This window comes from Typopeltis vanoorti, chromosome 13, assembly GCF_054136105.1.
Source record: "Typopeltis vanoorti isolate ZY-2024b chromosome 13, IOZ_Tvanoo_1.0, whole genome shotgun sequence".
Classification (NCBI taxonomy): Eukaryota; Metazoa; Arthropoda; class Arachnida; order Uropygi; family Thelyphonidae; genus Typopeltis; species Typopeltis vanoorti.
Window position 1 is genome coordinate 29,630,005 of NC_143561.1, and position 24,607 is coordinate 29,654,611.

At 33.8% G+C, this 24,607-nt stretch overlaps 1 protein-coding gene across 1 annotated transcript in view; it reads left to right on the forward strand.

Moving 5' to 3' along the window:
* Window positions 1–8,008, forward strand: part of LOC150100020 (diuretic hormone receptor-like) — a 335,961-nt gene extending 327,953 nt beyond the window's left edge. The window contains exons 12-13 of the mRNA XM_090403216.1: window positions 1,558–1,599; window positions 4,062–8,008. Coding sequence (XP_090259342.1) covers window positions 1,558–1,599; window positions 4,062–4,322 — 303 coding nt within the window. The 3' untranslated portion in view covers window positions 4,323–8,008. The remainder of the gene's footprint in view (window positions 1–1,557; window positions 1,600–4,061) is intronic.
* The last annotated feature ends 16,599 nt before the right edge of the window (window positions 8,009–24,607 follow it).

The window sequence follows — 24,607 nt, forward strand, 5'->3', positions numbered from 1 at the left end:
CACTGTTCATCGGAGCAGAAATTAAACATTTCTAGTCCGACAGATAGTGGCGTTGTCATCCTGGCAAACTACATAACTTTGTGCGACCTTGTAAACATATCTTCAATTCTGTACAGATGTTTTCAAAATATTAATGTCTCTTCCAATCTTTACAAATCTGCTATCGCTTTCCCCCCCCCCCCCCCGAAAACAACCTTCTAGCGTTATGCCAGCAGTCAAAAATCCAAGCTCCTTACGTCATCATAGACTGCGTGTGCAATGAAAAATTACTGCGTCGCTACAGAGTTGAAGACGTCCACTTGATGCAGTTCTTGAATCACTGTTCCTGTTCAAACAGATCATTTGGAACTTCAGTTGATATCTTTGATTATATAACTACTGCAGTATCTCGCCTATTTTCTGATTTAATTTGAAAGTTATCGATCTCTGATAACTGCCCAAAATTATATTTGCTGTTAAAAGTTTAATCGTAATGCTTGTGAGGAGGAATACAACATATTCTCTCCGCTGATATCTGTGAATGATGCACCTACCCTATGGAGATGCTTCAACATATGCAGGCCTCTCTCTCTCTCTCTCTCTCTCTCTCTCTCTCTCTCTCTCTCTCTCTCTCTCTCTCGATGTCATTAATATTGTCTATTCATTCTATACTATTCCTGCTACGTTGACACACTGTCTGCAGGCACAGGTTTCTGTATACTTTTGGTAGGGAATGCAGTTTCTAGGGGATCGCCAATTTTTTGTCTAGGCGTTGTTATTTGTAGAGTGTGAAAAATTATTTTGTCAGTAAGAATGCGATGAATGTTAATCGTGTTTTGGTTTTAAATTGATTAAAATTACTTCATGGAAATATTTTGCTTAAAATAAAAAACCTTTATTGTAAGATTTTGAAATATTGGTGTTTAAATAACCTTGGCTTTTTTTTTTTTTTTTTTTTTGGTGAGGAGGAAGATAAGTTTTTTGTTAGCTCTCAATGTCTATTAGTTTTTTCTGTATTCTGTTACATATCTTGATTTTAGTTAACTAACTATTAACTTTAGTCCGTCTTAAACTGAATACTTTGTTGCTATTTTAATGCTAAATATATTACTATAGCAATCTTTTTACTAATTTTAGAATCTCTTGGTTCATTCCCTCTAGTTCTGAAAATTCCCGCAATTTCTTACAGAAGAGATTTTTATATTCTTTTGACACGTTTTTTTTTCGAATATCTTAATTTTCTGAAGAATCCTATCTATCATAAGAAAAAAAACTGAAATTATTAGTATGTAACAAAGTTTTTTTTTTATTTTTTAAAATATTTTATGAATATTCAGAAACTATTAGCACTTCCATAATTTAATTATGCAAAAATGAAAATATTTAAAGATTACTTTAAACTATAAATTTAAGTCTTCTTTTTTATTTTATGTGGGAAAATTTCATTGACGTCACTTCTCTACTAAGTAGTTATCATAAGAATGACTGTATCCGCTAAGAATGTAATATTCTTACGAGATATTAGTATTCATTACAAGAATATTATGTACATAAATTATTTTTCTTCTTTCTTCATAGGGATTTACAGTAGCTGTACTCTACTGTTTCTTAAATGGAGAGGTGAGTCTTTGACAAAATCATTTTTCTACTGTATGTGCACGTGTGTGTGTGTGTGTGTGTGTGTGTGTGTGTGAATATATAATATATTCCCAAAAGCAACCTATTGAGTTTTGGAAGACCATAAAATAAAATAAATAATAAAATGTTCATGTTATTCTGATTTGTGCTCTATCTCTTTCTAGTACCCTGACACAGCGTCCTCTATCAGTGGATTGCTTCCAACACTTGAAGCATGTAACGTAGGGCGGTTTTCAGCATTCATTGAGTAGAATTATTTAGATACACTTTCATGTTAGAGCAATTCCTTTACTAATAAACTAAGATAAAATAACAAAAATGGTCTGCGGAAGTGGCGTTTCCATCCATAGTACTAGGCCACCAGAAGAAAGCCGTTCTCAGTTCGAATCTAGTCGCCGAATAGATGAACTTTTTCTAACCTTTTCTTTGACTGGTTCCTGAGTTAGTTGATCTGGTGCAAGGGAAAGCAGATTCCCCACCCCTGGAAAGTCCAATTTATCATCCCGTAAACTCAAGAAAATCAACTGTAAAACCCACACTATTTCAGACGAATAATAAACTGTGTTTTATTATTCGTTTGTTAGGGACCACGAGATGGCGGATGCGTTTATAATTAGTGACAGTCTAAAGTCAGCTATCTCTTATTGGCTGTCGGCGGTGATTAAACTGCCCTCTCAGTCTTCAAAAATTAGATAGGGTTGAAACGGTTTCGCCTAATCCCTATAGGAAATAAAAGTAGCTGATTATTTTTTGAAATCCTGATAGAATGAGGATTTCAAAAAGATGAGGTACAACAACAACTTAAAATGATGTTTTGGGCATGACTAGACTAATGTTCTAAGCAACTAAGAGTATAAAATAGTGGATTATACCTCATAATTGTGTATGTTCCATGGCCAGCGTGTCTGTTTCGTGGAATAAGCAATTTTTCTGGGAGATAAAAAAACTTGACAGGTTGTGTAAGACCACGTAATTCATCTTCATTTGAAAAACCCTAATAAAGGCTTCTTGCGTCCTAATCCAGATTCAAACGCTCATATCTTTCCATTTGAAGGGCTCGCTCATGTTCGTGATGGCTGGAGAGTCCCAAAACTTGCATAGATGATAAAAAATAAATTTCCCACAAATACCATTGTAATAAATTTCTTACCATTACCATAATTACGCGTTTTGTATCTTTTTATGAGGCATATGAAAACAAAGCTAAGTTACAAATAAAGAAATAATAATTAATATAAAGCAAAGTCCTTCTCTAAACACAAAGTTAATAATATTAGTAAACGAACTTTTTTTATCATTACTTCAGAATTAAAATTTAAGTATCCTAAACAAATACTAAGATATAAGTCAATTGGAAAGAGAAGGCAGGGTAGACCTCAAAAAAGAATATTGGATGGATAATGAGACCGAACAGATCAATATGGTCTATACCCGTAATTAGTGTTATGATGATAATTTAAGTATAATTATATAGTTTTTTTCTATGCTAATTCTTCCATTATTATGAAAGAGTGTGGTCCATTAGTATTAGCATCCCGAGTAGACTCAGGATATTAGATAATCAAGAAACGAAGATAATACTTTTTTTTTCAAACCATTTCAGGTCTTTAATAAACAGAGAAAAATCAATTTGAATCCAAAGCTTATTGGTCACTGTTTATTTATATCCACTTGGCCAAACTGGTTACTCATTTATATGGCCAAAGTGAATATTATTGGCATAATGTTGAAATATACTTATAATGTATTGATAATTTCCAAATATAAAGTTTTCCTATTGAAGTAATTAATAACACAGAGCATCATCTCTTTCTCAGCCATAAAGTAAAAATAATATTTCTATATTTGTACATAAGGAAACATTTCTAAAATGGAAACTTTTGAGATACTTTGATGTCAAGACTAAAATCGTTTCAACATTTTCAATACTTTAAAGGACTTCAAAGACGTAGCTCGCGATGAGAGCAAAATATTTTATTCGCTGAACTTACACACAACAAGAAATGTTAGAATGTTTCCCCAGGTTTATATTTCTGTAATCTGGCTTATGGATATCGAATGATTTTTTTTTTTTCAGAGAACGCTATTTCCAGTCTGTGGTTGGAAACATCAACGGAGATTCGCAAGAAACATGAAAACACATTTTCGTATATAATATCTGTGGGAAACAACCAGACGTCTTGTCATCATCAGTCTTTCATGAAGCAATGTTTCCATTCGACCAAATAATCTTTTTTTTTTTTTCAAATGACATTTTGTAGATCTAACCCTGTCATATTGGCATCAGTTTTTGTCTAAAAAATTCACAAAGGATTCCAATTTGTATCTATGATTATTTCGACTCATATTATTCTTAATTTTAATTCCACATAAGAAAAAGGAATATGATATCACAACTTTTATGAATCGTAAAGTTCAATTTCATTTTTCTTTCTCTTTTTTAGGTCCGAAATTCAGTCCGACATCATTTCGAACGCTGGAAAACGCAACGAGTAATTAAAAGCAGGAAAAGGCATCCTTTTCGTTCGTTTCGAGGAGAAAGCATGAGGTTTTATTCGGGTAGAAGAGGAGTTCGTGATCGAGCCAGCTGCACCAGTTTTACAACGAGCAGTACTTGGGTGAGTAACTGCAATAAATGCGGATCTGGACCTGGAAACAATAATGGCTCTTACGGACTTGTGTCTACGAAAGATGACGTTATGTAACTCTCTTGTCACGACCTCTGTTTTTATGGAGTGTCTCCAAATTTTACAAAAAAAAAAAAAAAAATGTAATTGACCAAAAGGATCATTGGGCTTTCGAGAAGTCCAGTTAAACAATAATTCGTGTTTATTCCTTGATAAGCTTGGTAACCTTCAAGGTCATGTTTGTGTAAACGCACACTATGATCACGTGTTTTAAATTTTGTGTAAAACTGAAAACCACCATCATAGGGATCTTTAGTTTCTTGATATTGTATTTTAAAATACGTTTTCTGTATTAAAAGACATAGTTTTTAAAAGCGGGTTATTAAAATACAATTTAAATAATTCATCTAGACATTTTGGAGTCCATAATTTACGTTTTAAAAATCCTTCTAAGAATTATCATTTTTTTTTTAATTTGAAAGGTTTTATTTAATATGTTAATTTTCTGAAATTTATGAAATTATGGAATCCATAATTTATATTTTTAAAATCCTAAGAATTATATTATTATTTTTTTTATTTGAAAGGTTAGATTTAAAATTGTTATTTTTCTGAAAAACATTTATTTCAAAAAACGTTATTTGTTTCACAAGTTTACCTTCAGCAGTAGAGCGCCATCTAGTTATTATGCTATGACTTTTACATGATAAAAACTAATATTATCAAATGAATCCATCACAAACGTTTGCAGAATGGATTCATATGATAGAAATATACATTACTTTTACTTTTATTTTATTTTCTCCCTACGAGGAATCTGTTTTAAAAACTCCGTTAAGTAGTGAGTTTTTATCTTGATTTCTTGCACAAATCCCATATTCTTGCTGTGTCATTAGTACAATTTTTGAATCTAAGTTATTTTCTTAGTTATTTTAAATTAAAAAAACTAATTAGAAATTCCGTTTTGCATAAACTCCAAAAAAAATCTAAGGTATTTTATTTTATAAAATCAGAACGTACCGTTTTAGATTTTTTTTTTTTTTTTTGTCTTTAGCTGCTCAGCGCCACCTAGTTATATAGTTATTTCTCTGTACCCTTCGCATATCTTTTGGCTAGCAATTATAGATGATGGTATTCGTTTAGAAATTTGAGTTTAAATAATAAAAGCGGTTGTTTATTGCTTATTTTTGCTTATAATAAGGAAACAACAACAAACAAACAAAAAAAAATATCAAGAAGTGAACTTTTTCTGCTAAGATTCCTAGCAGAAACTGAGCAAATCTTATTTAAAATCAGGCAAGTATTATAAAAAGATTTCAATCTAATTTGCTTTTACGGGGACTTAAAATTAAATAAACTAATTAAGTCCCGATGGGAAAAACATTTCTAGTACAAAAAAAAGCGTTTTTTTTTTATCTTTGGTAATTAATAAATGATAATTCTAAAAAAAAATAAAAAATCAGATACATTACTTTTTTTTTTTTTTTTTTTTTGAGTGAGAGAGAGAGAGATAAGGTGTTTGTTAATGTTATGTGACACCTCCGAAGAATCCAAGGACTTACGCTAGAGGTCACTCCACACCACACAAACATTCTACTCAAATACTCGTCACTATCAATAATCTACATAAATACCATCTACTGCCGACTAGCAGCATTTTTGTCTGTTAATTGTGTGTGTGTTCGTTCTGGCCAATTTGTTTATATGCGAGATGAAAAATACGAGCTTTCGGGATTCTTTTCCATTCGAAGGACTCAATATTCCATTCTTCCAATTGAACTAAGGAAGAAAATGCTTTTTTTCCTTTTTTTTATATTGTTATAGGATTTTTTTCTCCATTTTGCCAGAGTTGAGTTATGTATAATTAGTTAGCGGTTATCACACATAAAATGTACAATTATGTTAAAACCGTATTTTAGTTTACTGGAGGTTATTCCTTCTCATTTTGGAAGATAATTTTCTGTTTATTTGTTTTCTTTGAAGCCAAGTTTTAGAAGAGTGGTTTAATAATTATTTGGGAATATTATTATTATTATTATTATTATTATTATTATTATTATTATTATTATTATTATTATTATTATTATACCAGTACCTTCATGGAGTCCCAAGACTCGTCTCGGGGATGTTCTATATTAAAAAAAATTAATCAACAATTATAACCTGTACAATATTTGCTTTGAAAACATTCACCGAGAAAGAACACGCACAATTGACTCTGGCAATCCATTCCACTCATTCCCCACTCTCCAACCAAAAATCTAGTCCTCACTTACTAACCATTCTTACTCAATTTCCAAGGATGACCACTAGTTTTCCTCACATTATTCATCTACTGAAATATTTCGTCCACAACAATCCTATAAATCTCCCTAAGCAACTTACATGTCTTTGTCATATCCCCTCCTCCCCTTATCGGCCGATCAACCAGCTTCTGTAACCCGCAAATCTTCGATCTCTCCTCATATGGAGCGCATCTCACAGTCCCACCACCGTCTTAGTTACTCTCCTCTGAATCCTTTCCCCCTCATTCATCTCCAAGAAACATAGCAACCAGATCTGTGTGCAATAATCCAGATGAGGCCTTACAAAGCCTTATAAAGTGAAATAATAACCATCTTATCTGTGAATGTCAGGGTATTCTTCAATAACCAGGTAATCTTATGAGCTGTTTTAGCCATTTTTGCAATATGCCCGTTGAATTTCAACTCCCTCTCCACCAATACGCAAAAATCCCTGGTTTCATCAAGTTTCTGCAGTACGGTTCCATCAATATGGTACAGATGGTTAATCTTTTTTAACTCCAAAGTTTGACACCAGGTTTAATTTTATCTAATGATATGATATTTGTCTTGGTATGTGTTTCTACAGATAAAAATACTTACCCCTAGAGAGATGCTGCTGCAGCAGAGGAATGGAACCTTGTTGCATTATATTGTCTAAATCCCTAATCAGGCTGAGTCCCCCTAATCAGGGGGACTCAAATCATAAAAAAAAAAATAAAAAAAAAAAAACATAGAAGCGCTCTGGAAACCGTAGTGGGAGTAGAATTGGAATTTTTTTTTTTCGTTCTTCTTTCTTAAAGTTTATTCCCAGTTGGGTCACTTAATAATAATAATAATAATAATAATAATAATAATAATTTCTATGACAGTATTAAAACAGTTCTCTTAAAGGAAAAAGAAACAGTTTGCATTATTTTAAATTGAAGTTAGTATTATAAATTTTATTTCATTTTGATTTTGAACTCCGTCATAAAAAATAAATTTGTTCGACATAAAATGATTCACCATCATATTATAAAGAAGAATATCTGATTAATTATTTCGTTACTTGAGAATATCAAGAATAATAAAAATATAGTTCTTTCCTTGATCATAGACATGTTTTTACATAATCATGTTTGTTTGTCGTTTATCGTTGAAATTACAGCAACGCCAGCTAGCGGCGTTATTTTACTTCAAGAATATTAAATCGATATTCGTTCCTACAGGCAGATATGATGGTAGTTTTCAGTTGTGACAGTCATTCTCTGTATAATATTGTAATGAGAATGTTAATTGTTATAGTTCAAAGTAAAGTTGAAATCTGTTTAAGAAAAGAATTTTAATCGGTTTGGTTATGATATATTATAGTTCAAAATCACTGCTGTAAAATTAAATAATTGTTATTATCTGTTCTTATAATCGTTTGGTAGCCAAATTGCTAACAAAGATGTAATATATATTGTCAAATACATAAAATAAAAGAAAATAATAAATGTCTGCAAATCTCATTATAGCTATCAATTACAAAATAACGTGATGCATTCTATATTTGAGCAAAGTTAAAATTGATCTCCATCTTATGTACAGGGGGATACGAAGAGGTGGGTAGATTCTAAAAAAATCATCCGATGGCTTTTAAAATTTTATTTATTTATGCAGATTTTCGATTTGTACAAAACTTCACTTTAGTGACTTTTAAAATTTCAAACATTCAGATTAAAGAACGTTTCGAAAAGTGAATAAGTGTGTGTACGTGCGTGTGTGTGTCTCCCAACCGACGAAGGTTTTTTTTTTTTTTTTTTTTGAAAACTTAGTCCACCAGTGGTGCGTGCGTTTCATACCGTTGATAGGCTAAAGATTTTTCCGCTATCTTATTAATTTATATATTTTTTATTTATTTTTTACATAGTCCGGAAACCCTTCTATAGTTCAGTATGAAACTACCGCCCCCGCGGTAGTTTGATACTGAACTATGAAATTCATCACCAATAATAAAATCGAGTTATTAAATTATTTCAAAATCAATACGATTTCTAAAAAAATAATAAAATTTCATAAATAAAATAACTTAAATTTTAAATTAACATTTAGTCATGTAAGTTAGAATTCATATAAGTATAGTAGCTAGTTTCATGGAAAAAATTCCCGAAGAATTCATCGAAAGGAGAGTTTTGGAGGGGAAAAAAAAGTTGAAAAAGAATGACTTCAGAATTTATTCATTAAATATTTTTTTTCAATTAAAATAAATAATTTTTTATACCACGCTAGCATTATAGTACTAGAAACGTATACAAGTCTATATCTAATTTATTAATGTAAATACAGTAACCTTACCTTAGTACTCTTCGTTTTAGGACGATCCTCTTATACGATGCTTTTGAATTATGATCAGTGGTGGTTCGTGGCTTGAAATCGTGGGGGTGCTGCAACTTTCGAAAAATACATACACACTGTAAGTACAGTGTATACGTGTTTGGATAAAATATCAAAATTATGGTAAAAATTAAAAAAAATTAAACATGAGAAATATTGTTTATTATCAATAAAATTATACAGTTTAGTATAATTCAAAATTACTTAAAAATAAAATCCATTTCTCTATCAGATTTAGCATCGATTTCGTGATCATTGTAAACAAAATCATCTTCCGAGCCATCTAATTTGTTAGATATAGCACATTTTTTAAAAGATTTTATTACTGTATCTGGTTTTATTTCATCCCATGCTTTCCTACCCATTCACACATAGTTACCAAAGACGGATGTCGCATTTGTCCTCCTTTTGTGTAACTTTTCTCTCCTTCTTGCATCCACGCATTCCACTGTTTTCGTAGACTGTCTTTAAATGGCTTGTTTATAGAAACATCCAACGTTTACACTAGTGAAGTTAACCCACTTGGAATCACTGCCATATTGGTATTATTCTCTCTTAATAAATATTTTGTGCTCTCCGTTAAATGGGATTTGAACATGTCCCACACTAAAAGACTGTTTGGATTTTTTAATGCACCTTGTCGTGTATTCCGAATATTTTTTTATCCACAGCTTAACTCCTGCTTCGTCCATCCAACCATTCTCATGAACAAAAACGTTTCTTGGAATTTTGATCTTTGGCATTGTTTTTCTTTTAAAAATAATCATAGCTTTTAATTTAGTACCATCAGTCATACAAGCAAGTACAACTGTCCAGTTGTTTTTAAAGAAATAGTTTTACTTCCTTTCAATTCTACTGTTCTATTCCCGATCATGACAAACATAACTGGAGTTTCATCCATATTTCCGATTTGAGACAATAAATAAGTCTTTTCTTTCTTTTAGCAATTATAAATCTTTGAAAACTTAATAACTTATCATCCAAATCCTTTGGCAGCTTCTGTGCGATTTTCGTTTTTAGTCGAAGCACTAAATTTTTCCTTTCCGTAAACCGGCTCCACCAACTCACTGTAGCTTTGAAGATTTCGCTGTCCTTTTTGTTTGCTTTGCCCCACTTCAAAGCAAATAAACAAACGAATATTATTTCTCGTTATAATGAGTCCATTTTGGCGATTTTTTCGAACCCAATCGGCAACATTATTTCCAGAATAGGCCACTTACAAATTCCTTTCCGTAATGCGCACTTATTTTTTGACATTTTCATTATTAAAGTTTCATTTTTTCTCTAATCGCGAACTAATTTTTCGTTTACTCCGAACTGATGTGCAGCAACACAGTTAGAATTTTCTTTTGCAAACTTAATCACTTTGCACTTAAAACTCGCGTCCTATTTCATTCTTTTAAAAGGAGCCATTGCACTTTTATTCCCTATTGGTCAACTGGTCAATGGGAAAAAGAAATTTTTCGAGTCGACTTATACGACGAGTATACTATAAAAACTCAAAAAATTCCAACATCGACTTATACGCCAGGTCGAACTGTACGCCGGAATATACGGTAACTCCAATAATGTTCTAAAATGAAAACTATAACAAATGTTATGTCTTTAATTGTAATGTCCAAATATTTAAAGAGACGGAGTAAACACGATAAGCACTACGAACACTCTACTGGCGCAAACCTGCATATAAACAACAGTGGAACTGCGCGACGGACAGTGCCGCATTAAGCTAATAGCTCGCATCTCACTATGACGTGCATATGCTTGCGGGCGTATCAATATGGCACTGTGGAATATGTTATCAATATGCTACAAGATGGATTTTTATTCTTTTTTATACAAAATAAGAGAATTGTATAGGATTGTTGATGATAAAATTAAACATTACAAGCAAATATAAATAAATTAATAAATATATTTATATATCGAGAAAAATTGGGGGTGCTGCAGTTCCGCAGTGCCTATGCACGAGCAGCCCCTGTTAATAATTGTAGATAAAATTCAAAAATAACGGCGCTGTTGAGAAGAAAAAGACGTAAAGCTATTACATTACATGTTAAGATTAAATTTATTAAATTTAGCGACGATAGTGTACCGAAATCGATGATTGGCTGCAACAGTAGTCTTGTATTTGTATTTTGTCATATTTTTTGGAGAATTTGAAAGTTTGGTTGGAATTTATCAATCGAAATTGATTGAAAATTTTTATTTGGTTAATATGTGGATCTGCATTAGTTTATTAACATGAAAACAAGCGGTCGTAATACTGATGTATGTAAATAGAAAATATGTAAATAAGCAGATTGGTTTCTTTAGTCTAGCGTGATTAGTCGGTTCCGTATAACTGATTGACCCAGAACAAGTTTTTCAACTTGTGTTCGGTTCGAGAGAGAGAGAGAGAGAGAGCCTGCGCGGCATATCAAGTTTCCTAGTAAATGAAGCAGTAAATTCAACTTAGAACAGCAGAGTAAGCAAATGAAACCTTATTCAAGTCCCATATCCGAAGAAGTGAAGCTGCCAAGTAAGGCGGATGTGGTTTAATATTATGGCAACTAATTATGGTCCACGCATTTTGCCTAGCGATTTGCTACATTTGTCAGTTTTGCAAAAGGGGAACTCAATTTTCCTAGGGGCGAGGAAATCTTTCGCTTCCACCTAATTCATCTCCAATTGAAAAATTAGATAAAGTAGAAGCAAGGAAAAACAGAAAGGAACAAAACTGAAAGGAGAATGCAGTAAACTATTTTAATAGCCGCGTCAAAGAGAAAGAGAGAAGAATTTATTAAGACGAAGAATCAAGAAAATCGAAACTGCTTATGAAAACCAGTCAAAAAAAGACATAAAGAAAAGTTAAGAATTTGAGAATGAAGCCGCTTTCTTTTTCTTTTTCTTTCTTTCTTTTTTTTTTTATTTTGCCGCAGTTTGCTCGTTATTGAAAATCATACTGATTTCCAATAAAATGAAAATAAAATAAAATAAAATATACAAATCAAGGCTAAAAGAGCATCGCTTCTATCCTTTGGAGAATTAAACGTGCTAGATGATTTATTATTTATTTATTGGTCTTCCGATTGGTTTGCTTTGAAGCATATTTAATCGACAAAGACGGCATTGACGTATGCAATGCAATATACGAAGGGGGGAGGGGGGTCAGGAAAGTTCTGATATAAACACCTAGAACAGAAATGACATTAAAGCAACTGATACAACCACAAGAAAGAACATACTAGTAGTAGTTGTCGGTATATCAGTTGCTTTAATAGCATTTTGTTCTAAGTGTTTATCAGAACTTTCCAGACACCCACCCCCCGTATGGACATACCAGTTTGATAACAGTATTTTTATTTTTTTAATGTGACTCCCACCCAAGAAAGGTTGTAAACCTAGCGTACGTTAGTATCGTGAGTGGAAAAAGGATTTTTCTTATTTTTTTAAATTAAAGTTATTTTTGACATAATCTGGAGATCAAATATGGAACTTTTTTAAGCCATTTCAGGCCACCTGCAAGCAAGGCGGTAGTCTCACACCGGGCGGTGAAATTCATACCCCCCCACCTAAAGGCAATCGCATTAGCCATACCTACGTCCGGATTCGAACCCGTAACCTGTTGGTTTGAGAATAGGTACACTAACACTGGACAGTTAGGCCAGCAAACTTGGCGTAATTGTCGAATAGAAAAACAAATAGCACATAAAATATCTTGATGAACACTAAATAATTTTTTGGTTGTTGTGTAGCAATGCTATTTTACTAAATAACTAGAATCATGGAATTCCTTGGGAGATGGCTTGTAAATCATAAGGACAACACCTGTAATCCTAATCACCTTCCATCGAACAAACAAGTCCAGAGCTGGTTTAGAACTGTGAATCAAGTCCGGGTTGAAATGACCACTCTGTAAATAAACTGGTTACTTACTAAGCAATAGATTTAGCAAGTATTATTTCTGCCATTATACACCCTCTGTCCAAAAAGAAACCGAACGTTTCGAAAATAGAATAAACTAGTGGTGCCACCTGTTGTATCTTTTTGTTGTCGAAAGCAACAACCTTCATTAGTGTTGTGTCAACTGTTTATGACATTTGTTTCATTAGAAGTCGAGTTATAGTGCCAAGAGTGACAGTGTATTTTGACGAACGGTCGGTCGTCACGATATTCATGCCGTACGCAACGAATTCTCGCTATCAATCGCATAAAAACTTCGAGATAAAACTCACCATTGATCGTCTGGCCAGGCGGAACGAATTCTTTGTGGATAAATGCCCTTGGAATCGTAGAAACAAATCATCATTGTCTTTACTTTTGACTTCTCCAAGCGACTTTTTTTCGGATGCTCTTCTTCTGGTGGTCTCCACTCAGCACTCTGGCGCTTTGTCTCGGGCTCATACTCAAAACATCACGTTTTTTCTTCACCAGTAACGATCGTTTTAAGGAAGTTTGAGTCCTTACGAGCGGTTTTAATGAGGTCCTTGCAGTGTTCAATTCGATACTTTTTTTGGTCGTCGGTTAACTTGTGGCGAACAAATCGCGAATTCAATTTACGAAAGCCCAAATTGTCTATCAAAATGTTGTGCACAGTTGACTTTGGAATCCCCAATTCATCTTCAATCAATCTCACGGACGATTTTGGGTTTTCTTTGATGAAATCACGCACTTTTTGGATGTTAACTTCGCTCAGTCCAGTTTTTGGACGGCCCAGCTTTTCGTCGTTCTCAATCGTCTCACGACCACTTTGAAATCGCTTAAACCACTCGTAAACTTGAGTACGGGATAAGTATTCATCACCGTATGCTTTTTGAAGCATTTGATATGTTTCGGTAACTTTTACCAAGTTTACCACAAAAGTCAATCGCAGCTCTCTGTTTGAAACTCATTTTCCGACCGCTCGTCAAAACACACTGTCACTCTTGGCACAGTAACTCGGCTTTTAATGTCATAAACAGTTGGCACAACACTAAATGAAAGTTGCCGCTTTCGACAACAAAAAGATACAATATGTGGCGCCACTAGTCTCTTCTATTTTCGAAAAGTTCGGTTTCGTTTTGGACAGAGGGTGTATTGCGTACATTATGAGAGTGAATTATTAGATATTTTGGGAGCGAGTCAAGTGAATATTACGGGTCTAAAGGATGCACTATAAGCATTATTTCTTCTACCCTCAACTAACCTGATAAGGCAGGTTAGTTAAAAAAAAAAGCGACTGCTATTTTTTTTTTCTCTGAAATTTCTAAAATAACATTTTTTTCTCAGGAATTATTTTTATGTAGATAAAGCAGTGAAAAAAGAGGAAAATAACATAAAAAGTATAAAAATATTGCGTTAAGATAAAAAAAAGTCAATATTTATATATCGAGTATATCCATTCGTTTTTGTGACTTTTCATTCAACATAAATGTGAAGGTGAAGCGGATATTGGACCTTGTTTCGGACATTGTAATACCTGTATCTGCCTTTGCGTGTCCAACAGTTACAAATTCCCTTGGTAGGGAACATCGGGATTTATTCTACAAGTCTTTATAAGAAAGAAGTTAAAAGCGACAGTTTTCCAATAATCATTATTACCTCTGATGGTTAAACTTCAAGATTCGCAGCAAGAAGCCGAGTTTGCTATAATCAACCTGCCGTGACATTTTGACATGATTGATCGGTGGAGTGTCGGCGAGTAAAAGTTCGTGTAAATGATAAGGGCAAATGATCAGGCTTTAAATGCAAACACACTGTATAAAATAATAATAATGAATATTTATTGCACTTCTTTTAATAATTTCAAACAGGTTGAAAACTTTTAGGTTCTGTCTTTTTACTAAAATAATAATGAATGTAAGAAATAGGACAGGATTATGTGGACTAAGAATTAATTGTACAATAAGTTGGTATATAATGGCGATGAGTTCTGACACCATGCAGGTATTTAAACAACGATGTAATTATCAGAGAGATTACCATGCAAATAATTTAAATGAAATGAAATTAAAGACGTGATATTACTTAAATAAATTAATTAAAACAAAAAGGGAATATTCTGTCATAAGGCGAGTAAAATTTTGAAATTGAAACAGTCAAAAACATAGTTTTCATTTCTTTACTTTTTATCAATATGAATAATCAATTTACGAGAGGAAGCAGACGATTGTGATATACGTGTTTAAAGCGATGAAAATTCCGTATTATATCATATTTGTCATTATGATAAACAAAGCACAGAATTATAAGAAAGAGACATACGAAAGTGCTAAATTTAAATTATATCACTGCACATAAAATTTTTGTAATTAACATTATCTCTAATGTTAATTACAAAAACCGAAATCATTTGGTTTATAAAACGATGACATTATTTGAATTAATGCACGCCTTTTCATTAACCGGACATTGCAGTAGATGGCGTATGGGTGTGCGCATGCGCAATATAAAGCATCGTCATCGACGTACAGTTGATCTTATGTGATACGCGCGTTTGTTAAAATGTGAATATAACAATATTAAATACATGCTTTCTTTTGCTAAAATATATAAGAAAAAAAATCCCCCCTCCCTTCAACGAATGGAGGTTTGTTTATCAGCTCTTACTTTTAGGCATCTTTTTTTTATATCTTTCGTAATTACAAAAAGCAATTTAATGCTCTATCTTTAACACAATATTCAGTATGACATGCTATGACAATTGTATTAAAATATCCAGCATGTTTCATAATAAATAACAGTAGTAATGTTTCGCATACACAATCCATTGATGATGTCTTTCCTTTATGTTAATTCTGATTTGGTTAAAAAAAAAAAAAGTTCTGCATCAGTTTGATCACGCAGTTATAATATTTACCATAACCAAACGATCTTTAGCAGTCGATTAACCAAACAGTGTTTAGCAGACGACATGTAAGAAACGCATTGCATTTTGATAATTTTTCTCTTTTTTATGTTAAATTGTGTGATTTTAAATATTTAACTTATACGATATAAATGAAAATTAGCTAAAAGTGAATCTCATTAAGATTCATGGTCAAAAAAGAGTTTTTTTTAACTCACTCTATCAGCAATTTCGCTGAGGATCAATAGAGAAAGAAGATTAATGAAAATGGCAAAGAAGCTAAAGCTAATAATGGCGAAAGGGTACATTTAGAATGAAAGATAGTTATGGGCTTTCAAAGAAAAGGATTTGCAGAAGGATAAAAGATGTTATTTTTCTGGTAACAAAGATAAGCCTAACTTACAGATTCTTATAAGAATCTAACGAGAAATGTATTTGCTATAAAATATTGTCTTAATAAATATATGCCATTTAAAGTATGCCTTCACAGCTCCGCTATTTTAATCTACAACTATTGGTTGGAAATTTCAGGCTTTGAGTTTTAATGATGAGGCTGTTCAATTCCCTATTCGAACTCAGGCGATAGGAATAGAAATAGAAGTTTAATCTAAACACCTCATTACTAGCTATTCAGAGTGTATACAAAGAAACGTAATCATTGAGATGTTAGTTGATAATGTGCAATTATGAACAGTGGCGGCTCGTGGCTTGAAATCGTGGGGGTGCTGCAACTTGCGAAATATACATATTTCGCAAGTGTATACGTGTTTGGATAAAATATCAAAATTATGGTAAAAATTAAAAAATAAATAAATAAACATGAAAAAATATTGTTTATTATCGATAAAATTATACAGTTTAGTATAATTCAAAATTACTTAAAAATAAAATCCATTATCATAACCCCAATAATGTTCTAAAATAAAAACTATAACAACTGTTATGTCTTTAATTGTAAATGTCGAAATATTTAAAGAGACGGAGTAAACACGATAAGCACTACGAACACTCTACTACCTGCGCAAACTGCGTATAAACAGCGCAACGGACAATGCCGTATTACGCTAATAGCTCACATCTCACTATGACGTGCATATGCTCGCGCGCGTAGCAAATGGCACTGTGGTAAACACAGTGCTGCTGGCGTCCGCGCCCTCCTAAGTGCTACAAGATGGATTTTTATTATTTTTTTATACAACATAAGAGAATTGTATAGGATTGTTGATGACAAAATTAAGCATAGGCACTACTTAAAGCCCAACGTGCGCGGAAGAAGGTAATGATTAGCCAGTACTGCACTGCTTGAAAAGAAGTCAATGGACACCCCATGGACAAGATGCATCATGCCATGTAACGAGTTACGTGTATGTAGCCGCTGTAAATTGGAAAGATGTGCTTTTCCCAATTAAAATTATGAAAAAAAAAAAAATAAAAATAACGGCATCCATTTTAAACGAAGAATTTTTATTACAGATTTATTTATATCTGGTGCTTATTCCACTTGGAGACTGTTGAACAATTTAAGTTTTAAGGGAAATAAACAAACATTTAAATAATTAAACGGATATTACATTGACTGTGCTTTGCAACAAGCAAACTCAACGTCAGTAATAGAGAATATTTGAAACAGTTGTCATCTCCAAGTCGAATGTAGACCTCAATGTAGTGAGCTGGCGGACCTAAGGCAAAATAAGCTATGCTCTTTGGAGAATTGCAAGTTTCCCTGATAGGACCTCCCAAGGCAGACAGGCAGTGATACTTAAAGCCCAACGTGCACGGAAGAAGGCAATGATTAGCCACTGATAGGATGCCATGTTGAAGGCCTATCTGTTCGTCAAATTGTTGACAAACTGGGCCATCCCAGATCAACAATCAGTAATACCATACTGAGATGGAAGCGCAGGGAGTTAACTGTAATTGCTACCCACAGTGCACGACCCACCATGCTCACTGAACGTAACCGTAGGATGCTACGAAGGATAACATGTAAAAACCGCCATGTTGAATGCGGAGTTCCGCGCATCGACTGGAACACGAATCTGCATAAAAACATTCAGAACCGAGGCTCAGAACATGGGTTTCCATGGTAGGACTGCAATACGCAAGCCTCACTTTATCCGAACCAACATGCAGCGTCGTCTTCATTTGTTAAAAGAGCGTGTACGGTGGGACGTGGAAGCTTGTAAAGCTGTGTTATGGAGCGACGAATCACGCTACATCCTCGACCGAACAGATGGACTGGTGTGGCGGATGCCTGGTGAACGTTTCTTACCAGAGTGCATAACCTCAACTATGAAATTCGAAGGTGGAGGTGGTGTGATGGTATGGTCCTCTTTTTCCTGCTTTGGTGTCCGCAGATGAAATGCAATGCTCCCTACTTTGTGGCGTTTCTACGGAATTGGCCGTTGTCTCTTTCAGCAAGACAATGCACACTGTCATAATGCTATTTCTGTAACTGCGTGGTTTGTGGACATGAACGTCACCACACTGACTGGCTTCCACAGAGCCCTGATCTCAACCCTTTTGAACATCTGTGGGATGAACTGCAGCATCGGGAAAGGTCAAGGAACATCCGCCCCACAATAGGCCAAGATCTCATTACATACCTGCAGAAAGAATGGTCCAAAATTCCCATGGATCGCTAAGGTACGCTTGTGGAAATTACGCCCAATAGGATTGCTGCATTCATCGCAGCGAAAGGAGATCCTAATGTGTTCGTTATATAGTGTTCGTTGACTTCTTTCCAAGCAGTGTATAATTTTCCAAAGAAAGACTGGATAGCAGGATTGGAAGGTATCGCAATGGTTGGTACCGAATTAAAAAGAATGATGGAGCCAGATCAAAGCCCTCTGGAAGTTTGTCTTCTAGCAGAGTTTAAGAAGAAAAAGTCTCATCTATATCTTTACATAAAATAAGGAACCCGGAATGTATATGTCAAGGGAAACTGGAACAAAAAAGAAAGAAATAAGAACTCAGGTAAAGATTTTAAGAAAATTAGTGAACTTAGATGGACAGGAATGAATCACTTTCATACTGATGACCAGTGGCGGCTCGTGGCGCTGCAACTTTCGAAATACACACACACACACACACACACACACACACACACACTGTAAGTACAGTGTATACGTGTTTGGATAAAATATCAAAATTATGGTAAAAATTTAAAAAAAATAAACATGAAAAATATTGTTTATTATCAATAAAATTGTAAATCCATTCCTTTAATTGTAATTAAAGGAATGGATTTACAATTTTTGGACAGTAGAATTAAATCCTTTAATTGTAATGTCCAAATATTTAAAGTGACGAAGTAAACACGATAAGCACTACGAACACTCTACTACTGGCGCAAACTGCATATAAACAACAGTGGAACTGCGCGACGGACAGTGCCGCATCACGCTAATACGTATCTCAATATGACGTGCATATGCTTGCCCGCGTAGCAATATGACACTGTGGAAAACACAGTGCTGCTGGCGTTTGTGCACTCCTAAGTGCTACAAGATGGATTTTTATTATTTTTTATACAAAATAAGAGAATCGTATAGGATTATTGATGATAAAATTAAATATTACAAGCAAATGTAAATAAATTAAAAAAAGATATTTATATATCGAGAAAAATTGGGGGTGCTGCAGTACCGCAGAGCCTATGCATGAGCCGCCTCTGCTGATGACTACAGGATTTTATTACTTGGACATGAAAGTTTTAGAAGAAATGGAGCGGTATTCATAGAAGAATAGAATATGAAAAATATATTTTGGGATACAAGTCAGTGTCTGACAGAGAAATCCAAATCAGAATAAAGACATATCAGCGAATACCGCACCTAATACTCATGCAAGTGAAGATAAGTGAAGATAAGTATTCCCACGACATATTTTCTATTGATTTTATGTGTCTGGAATGCAAAAGTGGTGGAAACAGAAGAATAAGGCATATTGAAATTAGTTTAGGACTAAGAAGGAAGTAGAAGGAAGGATGTTGTGGTGAAAGCGATTTCTTTATTCCAGACACCCTTCAACTACATCTAAGAAGATTGCACATATGGAGTTCACCTAACGGAGAATTCAGAAATCAGAAGTGCCATCAAAGCGGCACAAATATTACCTGGTGCAGACTGTGGAACAGATCAAGAATCATTGGTTGCCGAAGTTAAATTGAAATTAAGAGCTAAAAGAAATAAAATAAAATTTGGAAAGAAGTTAAAATGTTTGGCAAGTTTGACAACTGTGGGGGAAAATATATAGCAATAGTAGAAGCAAAGGAGAATTTGATTCTACTCTCTTTGTTTCACAAAGATAGAAATATTGTAAATGACCATAGAAGAAACTATTCAAATAGGCAAATTTTAGACGATACAAAAACTACATCCCAGACAGCGAACAACAATAACAATGTTGCGCATGCGCGATTCACTGATATCAGACCTTGTTTCTGGTTACAATGATTACGGTTTTAAGCAATATCAACAGTCTCTCTCTCTCTCTCTCTCTCTCTCTCTCTCTCTCTCTCTCTCTCTCTCTCTCTCTCTCTCTCTCTCTCTTCATGGGTTATGTACAAGTATACAGGACTTAATTTTTCAGTATGTTCCACATCCACAGAGGCCTCTGCAGCAGGACTGACTCAAGGGTGCGCGAATCTGTTGCAGTCGCACGGAGGTTTGGACTTCGTACAAAAAATAAATATGAACGGATATGTGATATAAACGTTACGCGCGCATACACACACACGCACGCACGCACACACATGCATGCACGCACGCACACACACGCACACACGCACAGGGGTTCAAACATAGATATGACTTAATATGGAGGCGTCATGTAATAATAATAATAATTATTATTATTATTATATTCTGGACATTGCCTTTCATCTAGCACGCTTCAGAAATGCACTCAGTTGTGCCGCGTATCATGGGAAAAATTTTAGCTGATGATCGATGATGAAAGCACAAGAAGGATCCTTGAAACTCGAATTCCTCTGACCTACAAAACAGGATGGCCTGCTAGAAACATTAAAATGCCTAGAAAATCTAAAAAAGCCATTCCCTCTGCATGATGATACTGATATGAAAAAAAAAATGTATTTATATTCAAAAAAAATATTAAAAAGAAATAAGGTACTCTAAACTGTGTACAGAACTTTGTACAGAGCACAAAATGTAATATGGCTTAATTGTACATATGTAAATACTCTGTATGATAATAAAAGAAAAAATTATTATTATTATTTTAAAAATATTATGTACGTAGAAGTATCTGTTTATGAATAATTGTGTCCATGTAATATATTATAAATATTATGTATAAATAATAAAGTTTGATTGAAAAAAATTATTATTATTATTATTATTTTATTCACATAATTGACACACAGTCAAAACAAGATATCATTCAAACAACAATTTGACTGGTGATACAGAACAACTCAGATTCTACCCAAGAATCTAAGAATAGTCCTCAGGTAGCGTTGTAAAATATGGACTGTTCCAAGTAATGCTGATTTTTGTAGGTCATATGGGGTCACTTCGTTGATGTTTAATTGCTGTAAATAGTTGGACAGCTTTTTTGAAGTTGCACCAAGTGCACCGATAACTATTGGGATGACCTTGGTGTGTTTAAGCCACAGCTGACCAACTTCGATTGCCAGATCTCGATATTTATAATTTTTTCCACAGTTCTTTGTTGTTGATGTTGTTATTACTGGGTACTGCAATATAAATAATCCAAACCTGTCGATGTTCGATTATTGTGATGTCATGGCCATTATGTTCCAAATGCCGATCAGTTTGTATTCTGAAGTCCGAGAGAATTTTTGCTGTTTCGTTTTCCAATACTGTCTCTATTTTATGCTGCCACCAGAAGTAGGAAAGCCATATTTTTTGCATACATGCCAATGAACTATTTTGGCCACTTGATCATGGGGGTATTTATAGTCAGTTTGAGCTATTTTGTTGCAGGCACTGATTAGATGTTCCACAGTCTCATCTTTCTGATCGCATAATCTGCATTTGCTGTTATTATTGATGTTCAAAATTTTTGTTTTCAATTAGTTTGTAATGCCTGTTCTTGAGCTGCTATAATAAATCCTTCTGTTTCTTTTTTAATATATGCATATTGAAAAATATGCCACGTCTTGTTGACGTCAATTTTGTCCTCAGTATCTCGAAGAAATTGGCCAGGCAAGGTTTTATTTTTCCAGCGCACATATCGGTTATTTTGTTGTTCCTTTTTGTAATCGGATTTGTTTCCTATTGCTTTGAGAAGGCCCTTTTGTGTAATTGCTTGAAGCATTGTCTCAGAGCTATTGTCGATGTAACTTTTTAAGTTAATTCCTTCTTCTTCCGCAGTCTGTCTCACTTGCAGCAGACCCCGTCCACCTATTCTCCTTGGTAGGTACAACCGGTCAACATCACTTCGTGGATGCAATGCATGATGCATAGTCATTAATTTTCTAGTTTTGCGGTCCAATTTGTCCAGGTCTTCTTTTGTCCAATCTATTATGCCAGCCGTGTATCGGGTCACTGGTATAGCCCAAGAATTCATTGCTCTAATTGTGTTTAATCCATTTAGTTTTGTTTTCAGAATATGTATAACTATTTTGATGTATTCTGATGCTGCATGGTGTTTAACTTTCGAGAGGAGAATATCATTAGCTTCTAATATTCCTAGGTATTTATACTGTTCGTCAACTGAAATCGCTTTTGTATATTTCTCTTGATCAAAATTAAAATTGCTAATGTCATTAATTTTTCCTCGTTTAATAGATAAAATTTATTATTATTATTATTATTATTATTATTATTAAATTCTCAAATTTTATGGACACGTATTCAAAACATCACCAGGTGGCGATTCTTAACTTGTCACTTTTCTAATTAAGTTCTAATAAACAGAAACCAAGACGATGAAAAAGAAGATAAATGACAAAAGCAGTCTTGAGATCTTTCCTCACGTATGTCTATAGATTTTCTTTTAATTAAGCACACGAACTAGCGTTAATATTTTCTTCATCTGACAGCATTGAGATGTTAATCGTAAAATTTGTATGGTTTGCTGATAAATAGCCTGAAGCCTCAAACAACACTGCGATCCCACTATCGGCATTCCCCATCTCCTTTCCTTCCCCACAACATCTCATTTCGTAAACATTGACGGCCGACCCTACGTATTTTCTCTTTCATCCGTTGCTTAGAAACCATCTCTCCCGCATCAGTAATTCCATTCAAATCGTATTCGCACTTTCTACCGATACCTGACATGGCGACCGCAACCGTACAAAGAAAGGTCAATGAGGTTTAAGGGTCATCAACAAGGTTTCACACCAGTGCATGACTCTCATTTCCTAGGGCAACCGCGTGGAAAGACGTGAGTCGACAACACGCTTGCGGTACTAACGCCTATCATGAACTGGGACGTGATGACAGATGCCAATGAGATGTCGTAGAGCGTTGGTGGATGTAGCCATCGATACGGACGTTTCTGTTGCGTTGCATTGCACTCCCCCCCCCCTTTCTTCTCCTACTTATAGTAATAGAGGTATAAGTATAATTTATAACAGATACGCAGTAGGAATGTAAAATATACGCAGATATCTTCACCGAACTGGCTAAAATATTTCTTTAACATTATAGAAGCCGATTGGTAATTATCTAAAAGAAAAGTAGAACGAACAACATAAAAAATAAAGCATGGAAAATGTTCCACTCTTCATTCTGGAATGATATCCGGTAAATCTACATGTATAATTCATTTTTATCAACGTTCATTTTTCAGTATTTCAATAATTCATTGTTTTCTCACACTTTGCCATGCATTATCAGAAACAGAAATCAACAAGTACTGAAAAGATGGCGAACAACGACGCAAACGACACCTGGAGAAGATTAAAAAAAAAAGACATTAAAATCAAATGATAAAAATACATGGTTTTAAATTTATTGACTAAAAGTCGGTATTTCTTTGTTGATTTTTTGTTAAGTAAGTTTCATGAAAATGAAATAAATATACCTAAGAAAAAAAAGTAGTATTAAAAATATTTTTATAAAGCAAATTGTCCAGCCTCAAAGAATCGAAAAAAGAAACGGAACATTAATAATAATAATAACAATAATAATAATAATAATAATAATAATAATAATAATAATAATAATAATAATAATAATAGATTATTCACTCACTTTGTTTGTTATATGAAATATGTTCATTATTGTGCAAGGTCAAGATTGTTGTTAGCATAATGGAGGTCTGATAGGTTACATAAAGGTATAAAAGACTTACAAATATCAGGAAATATGTGACCCTGGTTCCGGTTTGAGGTGCCATGCAATCACTTCAGAGGATTCCTTAAACAGCTTAGAAAGTTTGTATTTCTGAGATGGCGATGCTCTGAGGAAACGTGCAGTGAGGCCACTTCTTTTATATTCAAAGCTGTCCCTCACTCTAGTGTTCTTTTTTATGGATTGCAAAACTTCTTCCAGTCTGTCCAATGTGCGGTTTGCTGCATATACATGGATTATTGTATACCCCAAGGAGGTTTCAAAATGAACACGTCTTTTGGCGAGCGTAGAACATTCGGTAGTGTCCGAGCAAGTTTAAAAGACGTTCACTAATATTGATTTGTTTTAGAAATTTCCCTTTTTATATTTAAATTCTGAAAAACTAAGGCAAGGAAATGGTAGATTTATAATCAATTTTTGCAATCTTACGAGTTGGTTTCTCAGAGAACAGTAATAAAAATGAAAGATTAAGTTGTCTTTCTTTTTTTATTTCGTTATTTTTATTTATTCTAATAACAAATGTTAGAAAATTTTCTGAACCTAATATTTCCGATAATTCCTCTGCCTTCTGTTTTTTTTTTTTAATTAGAACATCGACAAATGGATGTTTATTTTTTAAAGTAA